The following is an 18,179-nucleotide window of genomic DNA, read 5'->3' on the forward strand; positions in this document are numbered from 1 at the left end:
ACCTAAGGATTGGAATCGGAAGCAATACTTTAAATTTCAGAATTAAGCCCCTTACTCTCATATTTTGTTCCATTTAAAAACATGTTTTTTTCTGCCCCTTTTTGAACTTTACGGGTAGAAGATATCAATGTGGACTACCGTTAAGATGGGTTATTTTACCTCAACTCCTACTATTTTAGCAGAGTTCCCATATTATGCAATGAGACCAAGGGGGGAAGTTATCAAAGTGAACTACCGGTACTGTTAAGTCAAGTTATTTTACTATATGAAATGCTAATTTAGCACAAGGTCTTATTGTATAAAATGGGACCCTCTGTTAAAATAGCACACGTTGTGGTGAAATAACCCATCTTAAGGAGGATGTTATCAACAATTGTTACAACTAAGAGGGAAGTTGTCCAAAGCAGGCTACAATTAAAATGGGTTATTTTACCACAATGTGTGCCATTTTAACACAGTTCCCATTTTATGCAATGAGACCTAATTACTAATAACTAATATCCCAGGTTAACAGTAAAATAACACATCATAATTGTAGCTTGTCTTGATTACTCCCTTCATTGGTTGTAAATATCCCATTTACAATAAATACTGACAAACCATTTTATAAGGGCAGGATTTATTTTCAGTGGCTTTTAAATATGATTGAATTTGAGTGGTCCTCTTCTTTGAATAATAATAATAATAATAACTTTATTTTTGTATACCGCAATACCACAAAACAATTCAGAGCGGTTTACAGGAGAAGAGACTGTACATATACAGTGAAGTTACAGAGTATCAGAAAACAGTTCAGAGTAGTTTACAGGAGATAAGGACTGTATTTATGCAATGAGGGTACAGAGAATTAGTTATCAAGTGTATGGTATAAACCAGTGGTCATTACAAAATGATCCGATAATTGTTGCACGGGGGGGGGGGGGGGGTGCGAACAATAACCGTGGAAGAGGGGGGGAAGGGTAGGGGGGGAGGTGAGGTTGAGATTAGTAGTTTGGTTGGGAGGGCGGGAGTTAGAGGAATTTATCAAAGAGATATGATTTGAGAGATTTCCTGAAGGATAGGTAGGTTGGGGCAAGAGAGATGAGGGTGGTCAAGCAGTCATTCCATTTGCCAGCTTGGAAAGAGAGGGTTTTGTCCAAGAATCTTTTGTAGATGCATCCTTTTGGGGAGGGATAGGCAAACAGGTGGACATTGCGTGTTCGGTTAGAGCTTGGGAAGTCGAAGTGGTGTGACAGGTATATCGGGGCTGAGCCAGATAGGGTTTTGAAGCAGAGGCAGGCGACTATTTCTCCTTTCTCTGTTTCGTATATTAAGTTCGTCTCTATGTGTGTGTGTGTGTATATATATATATATATATATACCATTTTGGTATGGGGTTTTTTCGGTTCACAGAGTATATAAATTAAAAAAAAAAATATATATATATATATATTTTTTTTTTTATTTTTTTTATTTTTTTATTATTTTTTTATTATTTTTTTTTAAATTTATATACTCTGTGAACCGAAAAAACCCCATACCAAAATGGTTTTTGTCATATCTTCCACAGAACTTGGCCAATTCTTATGAAATTTCATTGTGTCTTGAATGAAGTTGATGTATAATGTTGTAAATATTTCCCATCGCAATGAATTGTGAACTGAATAAAGACACATCAAAAGGTTTTATTTCATATTTGCAGAAAAATGTAAAGTCAAAAAGTAATGTTTCAGTTTAGCAGATGTTCGAAGTGCACTCAGCCTTGGCCACCACTGATCTTTGGACTTGTCAAAGATGCTCTGCTTCAGCTCAGTCCCTAGTAGACATGTTCTGTATCAGCCCTCGGATCTGGCTAATTGGGTTTAGGTCTGGTGAATTCTTAGGCCAATGAAGTCTGGGGTCTCCTGATGTAGCAGTTCTACGGTGTCTATGCACTATGCATGTTAGGTGTGGGTGTGGCTACATGTTAGGCGCCTTGTTGCAGAATCACTGTTCTTAAGCGTGCTTAAGCGCTCAGCTAGGTGAGTAACGCTTATCCCAGGACAAGCAGGCAGCATATTCTTGACTGATGGGTGACGGCACCGACGGAGCCCCGGTACGGACAATTTTAGAGTGATTGCACTCTAAGAACTTGGAAAGTTCTGGTAGGCCGCACCGCGCACGCGCGAGTGCCTTCCCGCCCGACAGAGGCGCGCGGTCCCCAGTTTCTTAGTTTCCGCGGAGCTAAGAAGACGCGTTTCCTCAACGGCTGTTGACGAAAATTTTTTCGATCTTCCCGCTCGCGTAAACCTTTGTTTAAAATAAAGGTTTCTTTATTTCTTTATTTCTTTTCTAAAAAAAAAACAAACAAACAAACAAAAAAATTAATTGTTTTTCTTTCATTTTTTCGTTTCGCCCCGGCGGGGCCTGTTGCCACAATCGAAGCCTCGGCCTTCGATTTGGCAGAGGCTGTCTTCACTTTCATGCCCCCTCAGCCCGGGTTTAAAAAGTGCCAGCGGTGTGCTAGGCCAATATCACTGACAGACCCGCATAACTGGTGTCTGCAGTGTCTTGGTCCCGACCATCAAGCGTCCACTTGTACCCGCTGTGCAACTTTGAAAAAAAGAACACTTAAAAACCGTCAAATCCAGCAGCGGTTACTCTTCGGTGCTGAGATGTCCGATTCCACCGTACCGGCACCGACATCGATTCCATCTCAATCGGCACCGACTTCATCGACACCGCGCGATACCGCGCCGGCGTCGCATCCAGCAGGTAAGCCGGCTAAGAAGCCTTCCCCGCTGGAGCGTCCTCCGGTCTCCACTGCAGTGAGTCCAATCCTGCCGACCTCGAGGCGCCCACGGAAGCGCTCCGCTCCGATTGAAGTTAGCCCCTCGACATCGGGTTCTTCGTCGGAGTGTCGAGCGGCACCCAAGGTACCGCAGAAGAAAAAGGCGGTACCGGTGCCTTCACTGGACGAGCGTATTGCCGCCGTTCTGCAGGTACAGCTGAGAGAGCAACTCCAACAGCTACTGCCTGCTCTTTTGCCCCAGAACCTTCCAGTTCCGGTACGGTCAGAGCCACCGGTACCGATAGTGGAACGCCCTCTTTTATCGGCATCCACTTTGTCGGTACCGGTTCTTACCACCTCATCGACTTCGATGCCGATGTTAGCTCCAGAGCCTACATCTCACCACCAGGCGGTACAAACCTCGGTACCAGCACAACAGGTTACATCGCCTGGTACCGTATCCATGAGGTCGGGCAAGTCCACCCATAAAACCCGACACCTGGACCCCTCCACACCAGAGTCTCGACATCATGGCTCTCAGGTTAGGGATCCTGATTTATGGGGTGATTCTGAAGAGCCCTTTCTATCCGAAGGTGAATGCTCTTCTGATGAGGAGGAACGCCTTGTTACCAATCCCTCTTCTCACCCAGATTCCACATCTTTTCCATCTTTCTTAAAGGAAATGTGTGAATCCTTGTCTATTCCCTTGGAGGCTGAGTCAAAGAAATCTAAGGCATTTCTTGATGCTTTGGACTTTGACCAGCCTCCAAGGGAATTTCTTAAACTTCCTCTCCATGATATATTGAGATAAACGTTTTATAAAAACCTAGAGACTCCCCTGACTGTCCCAGGAGCCCCTCGTAAACTGGACTCTTTATACAGGGTGATTCCTATTCCTGGGTTTGATAAACCCCAACTCCTGCATGAATCTCTTTTAGTGGAATCCACTTTAAAGAAATCAGCGGGAGCTAATGTGTATGCCTCAGTCCCTCCTGGCAGAGAGGGCAAATCAATGGACAAATTTGGCAAGCGGTTATATCAAAACGCCATGCTAGCCAACAGATCAGGAAACTATGCTTTTCATTTCTCATTTTATTTGAAGCATTTGATCCAAACAGTCTCCACTTTTGAGAAATATCTTCCTGATCACAAAAAGCCTAATTTTCAGGCCTGTACTTCCTCTCTTCTCCAGTTGAGAAAGTTTCTAGTAAGATCAATTTATGATACTTTCGAATTGACTTCTAGAGCCACGGCTATGTCAGTCGCTATGCGCAGGTTGGCATGGCTCAGGGTCTCAGAACTAGAGGTAAACCACCAAGACCGTCTAGCAAATGCACCTTGCTTAGGGGATGAGCTGTTTGGTGATTCCATGGATTCCACCACACAAAAACTTTCAGCACATGAGACACGTTGGATACTCTCCTAAAGAATAAAAAGAAGACTCCACCTGCTAGGCCTTTCCGACAACAATCAGCCTACCAACGCCGTTATGCTGCTCGCCCCTTACCTCAGGCTACTCAACAACCTAGACGTCAGCGACAACAACAACAACGTCAACCTCCGAGGCAGGCACAACAGCAGCAAAAACCTCCACCACCTCAAAAGTCTACCCAGCCCTTTTGACGTGTTTCTCCTGAGCATAGCCAATATTCCCCCATCTGCCCATCTTCCTCAACCGATAGGAGGGCGCCTGACCTATTATCTCAGCCGTTGGGAGATCATTACATCCGACCAATGGGTCCTCAACATCATCCGCCACGGCTACTCTCTCAACTTCCAGACTTATCCCGATCAAAGTCTGCCAAAAGAGTCTGCTTTGAACACTCATCAATCCTCTCTCCTGATTCAAGAGGTTCAATCCCTCCTTCTTCTAAACGCCATAGAAGAAGTTCCTCTAGACCAGAAAGGACAGGGATTTTACTCCCGTTACTTTCTAGTTCCAAAGAAAACAGGAGATCTCAGGCCCATTTTAGATCTTCGAGATCTCAACAAATGCTTGGTCAAGGAGAAATTCAAGATGCTTTCCTTAGCAACTCTTTATCCTCTTCTCAATCAGGGCGAATGGCTATGCTCCCTCGACCTCAAGGAGGCTTACACTCATATTCCCATCCATCTAGCCTCCAGACAGTATCTCCGCTTCATGATCAATCACTGTCATTACCAATACAAAGTTCTTCCCTTCGGACTTGCTTCATCTCCAAGAGTGTTCATCAAATGTCTGATTGTGGTGGCTGCTTTCCTTCGTTCACATCATCTTCAAGTTTTCCCTTACCTGGACGATTGGCTGATAAAGGCCAGTTCTCCTCAAACAGTGCTACTGGCCACCAATCAAACCATCTTGTTCTTACAGATTCTGGGGTTCGAGGTCAATTTTCCCAAATCTCATCTCATCCCCACTCAGAGACTTCAATTCATTGGAGCGGTGCTAGACACGATCCTCATGAGAGCATTTCTTCCGTCCAACAGTCTCCACACTCTTCAGGTTTTGTGCCAACAGGTTCTTCCTCAAAGTTCCATTTCGGCCAAACAAATGATGATACTATTGGGACACATGGCTTCAACAGTTCATGTCACCCCTCTGGCACGTCTTCACCTGCGCACACCTCAATGGACCCTAGCTACCCAGTGGTCCCAAGCGACGGATCCTTGCTCACGTCACATATCTGTGACATCATCTCTTCGTCAGTCTCTACAATGGTGGTTGGTATCCTCAAATCTATCCAGAGGTCTGCTGTTCCATCTACCTCCTCATCAACTAGTCATCACAACCGATGCCTCCCCTTATGCTTGGGGAGCGCATTTGAACGAGTTCCAAACTCAAGGCCTTTGGACAGCCCAGGAAAAGAAACATTACATTACATTACATTAGGGATTTCTATTCCGCCATTACCAAACATCACATCAATTTCCTGGAACTCAGAGCGATGTTTTATGCCCTCAAGGCCTTCCAACATCTTCTCTTTCCTCAGGTCCTCCTGCTGTGCACAGACAATCAAGTAGCGATGTACTACATCAACAAGCAGGGTGGAACGGGCTCTCGCCTCTTGTGCCAGGAAGCCCAGAAAATCTGGACTTGGGCCATAAATCATCATCTATTCCTGAAAGCGATTTACATTCAGGGAGAAAATAATTCTTTAGCGGACAAGCTCAGCAGAATTCTCCAGCCTCACGAGTGGACACTCGATCCTGTAACTCTGCAATCCATTTTCGCTCAATGGGGCACTCCTCAGATAGACCTCTTTGCAGCTCCTCACAATCACCAGCTGCCCCTATTCTGCTCCAGACTCTACTCTCCTCACCGTCTGGCAGCGGATGCGTTTCTCCTCGATTGGTCCAATCGATTCCTGTATGCTTTCCCTCCTCTGCCTCTCATGTTGAGGACCTTGTTCAAACTCAAGAAGGACCGAGCCACCTTGATTCTGATTGCTCCGAGGTGGCCCAGGCAACATTGGTTCTCCCTTCTACTTCAACTCAGTTCCAGGGAACCTTTTCTTCTTCCACTATTTCCTTCTCTGCTTACACAGCATCAGGAAACCCTTCTACATCCCAACCTCCAGTCTCTGCACCTGACAGCTTGGTATCTCTCGGGCTGACTTCGAATGATTCGCTTTTGTCTCAGTCTGTTCGTTCAATTCTGGATGCCTCCAGGAAACCGGCCACTCTACAATGTTACCATCAGAAGTGGACACGTTTTTCTTCCTGGTGTCTTCTTCATCATCATGATCCCACTTCCCTTGCAGTGGAGACCTTGTTGGATTATTTCCTTTCGTTGTCCGACTCTGGCCTCAAGTCCACTTCAATCAGAGTCCACCTCAGTGCTATTGCGGCTTTTCATGAGCTAGTCCATGGAAAACTCCTCTCAGCTCATCCCTTGGTGTCCAGGTTCATGCGGGGTCTTTTTAATGTGAAACCACCTCTTAAAGCCCCTCCTGTTATCTGGGATCTCAATGTAGTTCTTTCCGCTTTAATGAAGCCTCCATTTGAACCATTGGCTACTGCTTCTTTCAAGTTCCTCACTTGGAAGGTACTTTTCCTTATTGCTCTTACCTCTGCCAGAAGGGTCAGTGAGTTGCATGCACTAGTTGCGGATCCACCTTTTACAATTTTCCATCATGACAAGGTGGTTCTGCGTACACATCCAAAGTTTCTCCCTAAGGTTGTCTCTGAATTCCATCTCAACCAATCCATTGTTCTGCCTGTCTTTTTTCCGAAACCTCACTCGCATCCTAGAGAGCAGGCTCTACATACTTTGGACTGTAAAAGGGCTCTGGCTTACTATTTAAACCGTACTAAGCCCCACAGATCATTCCCTCAACTCTTTCTGTCCTTTGATCCGAATAAATTGGGACGTCCTGTTTCTAAGCGTACGTTGTCTAATTGGCTGGCAGCGTGCATTTCATTCTGTTATGCTCAGACCGGTCTGACACTGGAAGGTTCTGTCACGGCCCATAGAGTCCGAGCTATGGCAGCATCTGTAGCTTTCCTCCGTTCCACTCCTATTGAGGAAATCTGCAAGGCTGCTACTTGGTCCTCAGTTCACACTTTTACATCTCACTATTGTCTGGATGCATTCTCCAGACGGGATGGACACTTCGGCCAATCTGTTTTGCAAAATTTGTTTTCCTAATGGCCAACCTACCCTCCATCCCTCTTTTTGTTAGCTTGGAGGTCACCCATCAGTCAAGAATATGCTGCCTGCTTGTCCTGTGATAAAGCACAGTTACCGTATTTTCGCGGATATAACGCGCGCGTTATACGCGATTTTACCTACCGCGCATACCCCTCGCGCGTTATATGCCTGAGCGCGGTATAGAAAAGTTTTTAAACATAGTTCCCACCCCGCCCGACGCCCGATTCACCCCCCCAGCAGGACCGCTCACACCCCCACCCCGAACGACCGCTCGCACGCGCTCCCACCCGCACCCGCATCCACGATCGGAGCAAGAGGGAGCCCAAGCCCTCTTGCCCGGCCGACTCCCCGACGTCCGATACATCCCCCCCCCCCCGAAGGACCGCCGACTTCCCGACAATATCGGGCCAGGAGGGAGCCCAAACCCTCCTGGCCACGGCGACCCCCTACCCCCACCCCGCACTACATTACGGGCAGGAGGGATCCCAGGCCCTCCTGCCCTCGACGCAAACCCCCCTCCCTCCAACGACCGCCCCCCCCAAGAACCTCCGACCGCCCCCCCAGCCGACCCGCGACCCCCCTGGCCGACCCCCACGACCCCCCCACCCCCCTTCCCCGTACCTTTGGAAGTTGGCCGGACAGACGGGAGCCAAACCCGCCTGTCCGGCAGGCAGCCAACGAAGGAATGAGGCCGGATTGGCCCATCCGTCCTAAAGCTCCGCCTACTGGTGGGGCCTAAGGCGCGTGGGCCAATCAGAATAGGCCCTGGAGCCTTAGGTCCCACCTGGGGGCGCGGCCTGAGACACATGGTCGGGTTTGGCCCATGTGCCTCAGGCCGCGCCCCCAGGTGGGACCTAAGGCTCCAGGGCCTATTCTGATTGGCCCACGCGCCTTAGGCCCCACCAGTAGGCGGAGCTTTAGGACGGATGGGCCAATCCGGCCTCATTCCTTCGTTGGCTGCCTGCCGGACAGGCGGGTTTGGCTCCCGTCTGTCCGGCCAACTTCCAAAGGTACGGGGAAGGGGGGTGGGGGGGTCGGGGGGGTCGGCCAGGGGGGTCGCGGGTCGGCTGGGGGACGGGCGGAGGTTCTTGGGGGGGGCGGTCGTTGGGGGGGGAGGGGGGGTTGCGTCGAGGGCAGGAGGGCCTGGGATCCCTCCTGCCCGTAATGTAGTGCGGGGTGGGGTTAGGGGGTCGCCGTGGCCAGGAGGGTTTGGGCTCCCTCCTGGCCCGATATTGTTGGGGAGTCGGCGGTCCTTCGTGGTGAGGGTGCGAGTGGTCCTGCCGGGGGGGGGGGATGTATCGGACGTCGGGGGGGGCATCAGGCTTTCAGGATGGGGACAGACCTTCAAGGGGGGACAGGACTTCAAGGGGGGACAGTGCACGGAAGTCAGGGGGGGTGAACGGAGAGTCGGGACAGCGCACGGAAAGTCAGGGCGGGCGAAAGGAGCGTCGGGCATCATGCGCGTTATATGCCTGAGCGCGGTATAGAAAAGTTTTGGTACATATCATCGTGATTTCTGCGCGCTATACCCCTGTGCGCGTTTTACACAGGTGCGCGTTATATCCGCGAAAATACGGTACTTACCGTAACAGGTGTTATCCAGGGACAGCAGGCAGATATTCTTGCGTCCCTCCCACCTCCCCGGGTTGGCTTCTTAGCTGGCTTATCCTAACTGGGGACCGCGCGCCTCTGTCGGGCGGGAAGGCACTCGCGCGTGCGCGGTGCGGCCTACCAGAACTTTCCAAGTTCTTAGAGTGCAATCACTCTAAAATTGTCCGTACCGGGGCTCTGTCGGTGCCGTCACCCATCAGTCAAGAATATCTGCCTGCTGTCCCTGGATAACACCTGTTACGGTAAGTAACTGTGCTTTCAGGTTCCCCTGAAGCTCGAATCGTTCCCCATCAAAATTATCCCTACTTTAAAACTATTAGGAGTTACTTTTGACAGTAAATTTTCTTATCATTTTCACATCAGCACGGTCGTTCAGAAATGCTTCTATCGACTCAGGATGATACGTTCCCTTGCTAAGTTGCTTGAACCGGCCTCCTTGAACACATTGATCCACTCCCTGTATAGACTACTGTAATGCCCTGATGGGACATTGTCCTGTTGGAAAATCAAATAGTCTTCAAACATCCGACAGATCACTGGCAACAGCTTCTGTGTCAAGAGGACGTCCTGGTAGTATGCACAGTCGATCTTGACCCCAGGATCAATGAAGAACAAATCTGTGAATCCAAATTTTCAAGATTGCGACCAAGACCATGATTGATTGGCTGAAGGTCGGGTGGGTCTCCGTAGTAGGCGTTTGGCATTAATCTCACACTTCAGTGTTATTGAAGGCACGTATATGTGATCATTCTGCGTGTTAATCTGTGTTCAAATATCTTTTCATCTGTTAACTAGATGAAGCTGACACTGTTCTCTGGGTACTTGGTCAAAAGCTGCTTGTACCATTTCAGGCGTGTGTCTTTGTTGTGCAAAGTTAACTCTTGGGCACAACACTTAAGACACTAATGTCAGATTATCATGAATTATCCTAACCCTAACCATAGTTGTCTGACTTATTCCTGCTTATCTTGCTATTTGTTGAGTTGTTCAGTGTATTTGCAGCATGTCCTGCTGGCTCAGTACAAGATCGCATACAACATTAATGTGCTCTTGTGTGCGAATCGAGCATTGTTGTCCGCTGCCTGGCTTACGATCCTCGGTGCTCATTGCTCGGATCTTGCATAGCAACGCATCGAGGCCATTTCTGTTCCAAACCTTCTATGGGAACTCTCAATAATTGTCGACTGCTTGTAACCTTTTAGCAGTTTCAATATTCTGTAGTGAAAACCATTTTGATACAGAGGCTGTTTATAAACTATTGTCTGCTTCTGCGCATATCCCATAGCTACAATTCATTTTCACAACGTAGTGTTGTGGAGCAGTGGGAAATACTTTACAACATTTTATATCAGCTTTATTCAGGGCACGATGCACCACATTTTATAAGATTTTATAACCCATAGAACTCCAAGTAGAACGTAAGTTTCCCATTTAGTTTATTGTAAAATATTTAGACTCATTGAATGGTATTGTACTTAGACTCATTGTATTGTATTGTATTGTACTGTATTCAGACTCATTGTATTGTATAGTATGCAGAATTATTGTATTGCATTAAGACCTCTTGTAATTCGCTGAATGTCCAGCCTTCTTACCATGTTAACCGCCTAGAAGTCGCCTGACTATGGCGGTATAGAAAAATAAAGTTATTATTATTATTATTATTATTATTATAAGAATCAGCCAAGTTCTGTGGAAGATATGACAAAAAACATTTTGGTGGTTTTTTTTTTGGTTCACAGTGTATATCTTAAAGAGAGAGAACCTTATTCCAGAGAATACTGTTTGTTTCCTGCAGTGTTCATTGTGCTCTGGGAATTCTTTCATTTTCCTATTGGATGATGGATTTCCAAAAAGCTATGTTTTAGCTGAAGAGCACCCAGAAGACTGACAATAAAAAGGAGAAAAATTGTGATCAAAGTAATATTACTGATATTACCTGAGAATGATGCATGTCAACTGTGGTTAGCTCTGATAGACTAACATTAGGTGGATAATATGGTCTTTTGAAGCCCTGGAATAAAAAAAAGCTCTGCAATTCTTGACATGGACTGAAAATACGAGTGTTCTTTAGAACTCACTGACAGGCAGTATTCCCTAGTGATACCAGTAATCACATATTCTTGTCCTCTGTCATTCTTTCTGCTAGGAGCTGTGCCGTCAGCGCATGGCTGTCAAGTCATCGGATCGCCCAGAGCCTCTTCATGCTTCGCGGGTTAACAGTGTCTCCTCACAGTTCAGTGATGGACCCACACCCAGCCCCACTGCTCGGAGCAGCACCTCATCCTGGTGTGAAGAACCAGTTCAGTCTAACATGGACATCTCCACCGGTCACTTGATACTGGTAAGGGTGACTTTCAGTAATCTTTTTATTTTGTGTTGCCCCAACATAACAGGTAGCTGTAAACCTACAGCAGAATGGACTTTATATTCCCTCATCTTTTACAGAAAACTCAGTAAAAATGTATGTACCGGAGAGCATCATTTTAGGGGCTTATTGGTAGCTTGCATGTAGAACAGAGGGTGTATTGCATATAGTTCAAAGCCACAGGCAAATAAGCTTCCTGATGATAGTAAGCATGTCTTAAAATTTGTATAAACTTGATGTTCCTTTATTTTCATATGCAAATTAGGATTTTTGTCAGTGCATGCTAAGTAGCATCTTTTTCTCCCCTATAAGTGCTAGGTAATGAACCAGCTAGTACATTTTCATGTGTCTGCAGTGCTGACATACTGACATTTAAATGGCCATCCTTTGTCCCTTACATCCTGACACAGAAATCAAGGGCCACAGTACCCTGACAATCATTGCTAATGATACAAAGATGCAAGGACCTTCATACCCCAATCACCTTCTCCAACACCTACATACCAGATCAAGAGTTCAAGTTTCAAGTTTAATATTTATTTGATTAATCGCCTTGTCAATATTCAAGGCGATTTACACATGGATAAAAGTTACAGAATAAAAGAAATTTTAAAATAATTAAAAACTGACCAGACACAGACGATAACTAGACAAACTGGAAACAAAAGGAAGGTAGGGGAAGAAGTTACAATGTAATTGAGCAGAGTGGGAAGCCAAAAATGGAAAACACAAAAGGATGGGATGAAAAATAGTTGAATGTGAAGAGAAAAGACAGTTAGGTCCAAAAATTTGTTGAATATTAATTAAAAGAAACCAATGGTATTAGATTACAAAAGCATCGTTAAATAAGAAAGTTTTCAGTTTATTTTTAAATTTGTCTAGATTGATTTCTTCACGTAAATAGATGGGGAGTCTCAGTATGCCCTGGTGCCTGTGTACCCCTGATTCTAAAGCTCCCTCTCTCCAACTTTAAAGGCTCCAAAAGCTTAAGAGTTCCCTTCCCCACCCACCTAGACTCAAGATCAAGAGATTTCTGTATTGTATTTTATACAGGCAGTCCCTGGATTAAGAATGAGTTCCATTTTTTTTAAACCATTCTTAAGTTGAATTTGTATGTAACTTGGATCCTGTACAGTACACAGTCTATAAAAACATTAAAGAAACAGTCCTCAAAACAAAGTACTATACTGTAGTTTAAATAGAAAGAAAAAGATAGGAGGTAACACTTACTTTTCTTCATCCGTCCCACTGTTTCCTCTCTACCACCTCTTCTCTTTCTTCCCCATGCATCTGTACCTCACACCTCTCCCACCACCATGTCCAATATTTCTTCTCCCTCCCTATGCCAAACAATTCACCTTTTTCTTCATTTTCCCATGTCTCTTTCCCTCTCACTCACACACCCATGCCCAATAATTCTCCCTTTCTATTCCCTCCCCCACCTCAACATCTCTTTCCCTCACTCCCTCCATTGTTCCATCCTATCTCCCAAGTTCATGCTCCCTTGTTTCTTCCTTCCTTCCATCCTTTGTGCTCCCTCCCTACATTCTGTGTCCCTGCTTTGCCCTTTCTGTGCCAACGTGACCCTCCTCTCCCTTCCGTGTCCCATTGCGCCCCTTATCATTTCCTCTGTTCTGCATCCCAAATTCGTGCCTCCTGGGTGGGTGTTGACCGCCTCTGACTGGCTCCTTCCTCTCATCGCAGTTCTCTTTGCTAAGCCGCGACTCGTAACTGACTCAGCAGCCTGACCCTTCATTTCTCACCTGGGTGTTTACCTCCCGGGCTGGCTCTCTCCTCCCAGTGGCACTTCTCTTCATGAAGCCACGGCCGCTGGTTCCAGCACGAGGCTCGCGGCTGACCCAGAAGCCTTCCCTTAATATGCAGAAGCAGCAAATTCATAGACTGTATATATCCTTTGCGCAATACAGCAATTTCAACATCAAATTGACTGCCTTAACCAGTGTGTCGCAGACCTTTTAAGCTGTGGCACACTAATCTCAGGGCTGCGACTAGACAGCACCCAGAAATGCGATGACATCACACGCATGAGTTGCATCATCACGCCAATGACCACACATGCACGGATGTCCTCCAGCCATGGCCCTGAGCCTCCTATTACCACCGGTTTTGGGGGAGGGTGTGTGTGTGTGTGTGCTGCAGAAGGAGAGGTAAGGAGAAGCGCAGGAGCCTGCTGACTAACTACAGGACACGCCTTTTCTCGCCACAAGAGGCACATCCTGTAGGCAGTCAGCCAGTGCCTCTCCTCATCGCCGGCATCTTGCAGCATACCTGAAATCTGTCAGGGCATACTATTGTTCCACGGCGCACAGTTTGCGATGGCACTGGCCTTAACAGAAAAGACCTCTACATCAAAACTGGCAACAAAACTGAAAGCTCAGCATTAAAGATGATTAGGCAGGGCAGCCAATAGATAAAACATGCTGGTCATCGTGTAACAAGTGGATGTTATTAAATCATATTTTTTTAAATATAGAAATCTGTTTTGTCTTTGTGTGTGTGTGTGTGGAGGGGGGGCTGCATTGTGTCCACTTTATTTTTGTTTGTAGATTTGGGACTCATCATAATTCATAAAAAAGAGCAAACATGTTTGACTCGCCATGCGTCCTAGTAATTTTTAAAATCATAGGTCCTTATTACAACATTATTCAAAACTATGCATTATAATCATACACAAAACCAAAGCAATCAAAGAGTTAAAAAAAAATACAGTAAATATTTCTCGACTGAGAAAAAGAGCACAATTCATCTTGAAATGCAATATAGCAGTCTTTATATTAAGCCACGGTAAGCACTAACGCTTAAAATCTGATTTGTGATTCAGCAGAACATAAGCAATTACACAGGGACATTCTAAAAGGTTTAAAATTTATTAGGTTTTTATATACTGCCTATCAAGGGTATCTAAACGGTTTTACAATCAGGTACTCAAGCATTTTCCCTATCTGTCCTGGCAGTCTCACAATCTATCTAATGTACCACCGGCACCTAAGTTAACTGAAGAATGCCGTTAGAAACAGCAAGAAACGGCAAGGTTGAAGTGCCTACCAGCACCTAAATAAAAGGTACTGGAATCATGCCTATGTAGGTGCTTTAGACCACTGAATGCCAAAGTAGGGGTGGCCAGTGCCAGAAGTAGCATTAGGCAGCCCAAAGCACCTATTTAAGTGTGAGTCGCACAAAGATAGATAGCGCGGCATCGGGGAGTCCTGCCAGCTTGGCTGAGTTGGGATTTCCCTGCTGTGATTAGCTGAACCCGCAGGGAGACCCCTGATTCCTCTTTCCCTTGCCCTTCACCTTATTAATTTGTTGTTTTGTTTTTACATTTCTTTTTTTTTTTTTTAAGTCTTTATTCATTTTCAAATCAAACAAGTGCACAAAAATATATCATACAAGTAATTCCAATATAGCACTATAATATCTAACACATAAGATCTAATAGTGTAAAAAACAAAAAAAACACACCCACTCACCCACCCTCCCTTCATCACATTTTCAACTAAAATAGAGTGTACTATATTATATAACATATGATAACATATCTTATTAACTTACACTCCATATCCACCCTCCCCCTTAAGTGTGCTAAATAAATCTAAAAAAGAAGAAAAGAAAAGGAAAAGAAAATAATTGATGTCTATTCATCACAATACTTTGCCAATGGCCCCCATATCTTTACAAAGTTATTATATGTCCCTTTTTGTATCGCTATTGCTCTTTCCATCTTAAAAATACTTCAATTGTTTTTACATTTCTAACCAATGTAGAGCCAGGCAGCTTAAGAAATTTCCTCATAAAAATAAAACAGATAAATGTGTGGTATGTGAAAATAGGTCACTCATTTTTGTATGTAGCAGACAGATTAGCCATCTGCCTCCATGACCAAAGCCTTATCCTCCCCTTTTTCAAAGGTGCGATAGTGGCAGCCACGTGGCAAATGCTCTGACACCTGTTGAATCCCTGTGGGCATTGGAGTGGTTACCACTGCCTCCCACGGCAATCACCTTTGTGAAAGGGGGCCTTAGTAACTAAGGAGGAAATAATCCAAAGCATCCGCATTGATGAAAACTCCACAGGTGCTTTTAGCAACGCAGTGACGTAGTAAATGGGGGGGGGGGGGGCGGGCGGTCCGCTCTGGGCGCCATCTTGGTGGGGGCGCTGGCACCCATCCTCCTCTCCGCTCCTCCACCCCCGCTCCTTCACTGCCCCCTACACTAATGCACATGTCTGCCCCTTCCCTTCCCTCATACCTCTTTAATGTTCATGGCACCAGCAGCAATACCAACTTGCTGCTCACACCAATTTCAGATGTTTCTCTGACATCACTTCCTGGACCCGCACCTAGTGATATCAGAGGAAGAGCCGACGGCGCGAGCAGCAGGTTGGGATTGCTGCTCGCACCAGGAACATTAAAGAGGATGAGGGAAGGGTGCACGCGCGCGGCAGGAGGGGGCAGGGACAGAGTGGGTGAGGGGCACCTCGCACCCTCACTACGCCACTGTAGCCATGGGGTGCTCAATAGTAAATGAAGCGAAAGTATGGCAACTGTTTTGCTTTGCCTAAAGAAAAATCACTCCCAAAGCTTTGTCTGCTTCCTCTGCAGGTCATTTTTCAGAACAAAACACGTATATCTGTCTAGTCAAAGATGCATGAATTTTATCTGTTTGTTTTATTTCATGACTTCTAGGCTGCATTCCCATAAATATAAGGGCAAGACAGATTGCCAAAAATAAACAGTAAATACAATAGCATTAGCATAAAACATCAAACTTGCATCATAAATATCCTAAATAAGAACAATGCTTATGACATTCTAGATTCTTCCTCCACCCTCAATAGACGTTCTGCACTATTCAGATCAAATTACTTCTAATGTTGAGAAACACATGTGCTCTTGCCTGCATACAGGGTAGATGATAGGAGTGGTTTTCATTTTGTTCCTTATATTTTGCTTTGTTTCCTTTTTTTGTTCATTTCATTCTATTTTGTTTCTTAACATGAAGCCGCACCTGATATTTAAAGGCTAAATTCTATATATAGCGCCTAAAAACTCAGTGCCAAAAAAAGCGCTATTCTATAAGCCACACTTGAATTTAGGCATAGTTTATAAAATAACATCCGGGAACATTAAGCACTATTTAGAATTAATTACAAGTTACATGTGTGAAATAGGCTCAGGATCCACCCCTAAATTTTATACATGAGTCAAAAAAAGGGGCGTGGAAATGGATGAGCAGATTGGAAGCATTCCTTTAAGTTACTTGTATAGCTATAGAATAAGGGCATTTAAATGTAGTCATTTGCACCAATTCAAATATGGTGTCTGAGAAAAATGGAACCCTTTAGATAGTTTCAAATCTTTTACAATTATTTAAACATGTGCAGGGGCATTTTCAAAAGTGCGTCTAAGTTCGACTTTGGACGTATCTTGGAAGACATCCAAATATCGGGGTGGGGAAACATCCATTTTCAAAATTGCTAGATGTCCAATTTTTTTTTTTTGTTAATGACCTGTTTGAACTTTTTTTGGCCATTTATCGAATTCCAAAATGTCCATGTCCAAAATGTCCTAATCCAGACCATTTGTACATGGGAGGGACCAGCATAGTAATGGAGTGGCCACATAGACATCCTAACAGAGCAGTGGAGCACCATCGATGGCACTGCTGTGAACGTCACATAAAGGGTATCGGAAACATATCTCACCATAACCTCCTTTTAATTTATGGTGAGCTCCCCCAAAACCTGCTATACCAATCCAGTGGCATAGTGAGGGTGGGAAGTACCTGAGGCAGTGGTGCCCCCATGCCCTCCTTGCAGCCCCCCTCTTCTCCTTCCGTGCCCTCACGTCATACTCCTGCCTTCCCTTCCCACCCCTGTAGCTCTTCAAATCTTCACCAGTGCAAGCAACTTCTCCATCCTGCTGCTCACGCTGGCTTTCCCTCTGATGTCACTTTATGGCCCCACAACCCGGAAGTGATTTCAGAGGGAGCCTGTCCGGGGTGAGAAATAGGCTAGAGTCGTTGCTTGTGCTGGCGAAGATTTTAAAAAGGTATGGAGGGAGCAGAGAAGGGAGGGCAAGAGCATGGCTTTGGGGGGCATAGAAGTGCCAGCGCACCTACCAAGACAGCGCCTGGGGAGGTCTGCCCCCGCTTACTATGTCACTGTACCCACCTGTGTACCATCCAAGCTTCAGGTGGAACCTATATGGCAGTAGAGTAGGGTTTGGGTGGGTTTTGATGTGCTCATACTTATTCCATAGATGCTGTAGTTAGAGTGCCTAATGGGTTATGGTCCTCCTCTCTATGGTTTACTAGCCCACCCACAAGGCTGCTCTACTAGGCTGTCCTATACCAGATGCTGCTGTTCTAGAGCCAATATGTGCCTTTTTGTTCTCATTTTTGTGGGGTGAAAGGGGGTCAGTAAGCACTGGGAGAGTGAGGGGGTGTCTTACCTTGATGCATGCAGTGGTCATCTGATCAGTTTGGGCACCTTTGTGGCACTTAGATGATTCTAAAACAGGTCTAGCTCCGAACATCTAAGTTCCGTCCAGGGTGTCTTGGAAAATGTTCACATCGCCTCAAGACATCCTAGTCTAACCCGCCCTTATGCATATCCAAAGTCCGCCCATAACATGCCTTCACCATGCCCATCTCGAGCTCTGGACACAAAGAGGCTGGGACACCTCGCCAGACATCCAGAAAAGATTTGGCTCTATATTAATGCCTTTCAAGTGTTTAAACATGTAATGTAATGTAATGTAATTTATTTCTTATATACCGCTACATCCGTTAGGTTCTAAG

General features: G+C 45.6%; 1 protein-coding gene across 2 annotated transcripts in view; it reads left to right on the top strand.

Moving 5' to 3' along the window:
• PTPRN2 (protein tyrosine phosphatase receptor type N2) overlaps positions 1-18,179 on the top strand; it is a 1,585,109-nt gene that overhangs the window by 1,284,527 nt on the left and 282,403 nt on the right. For both annotated transcript variants that reach the window (XM_033931599.1, XM_033931600.1), the window contains exon 14: positions 11,140-11,334. In XM_033931599.1, coding sequence (XP_033787490.1) covers positions 11,140-11,334 — 195 coding nt within the window. The remainder of the gene's footprint in view (positions 1-11,139; positions 11,335-18,179) is intronic.

Source organism: Geotrypetes seraphini, chromosome 2, assembly GCF_902459505.1.
Source record: "Geotrypetes seraphini chromosome 2, aGeoSer1.1, whole genome shotgun sequence".
Lineage (NCBI taxonomy): Eukaryota > Metazoa > Chordata > Amphibia > Gymnophiona > Dermophiidae > Geotrypetes > Geotrypetes seraphini.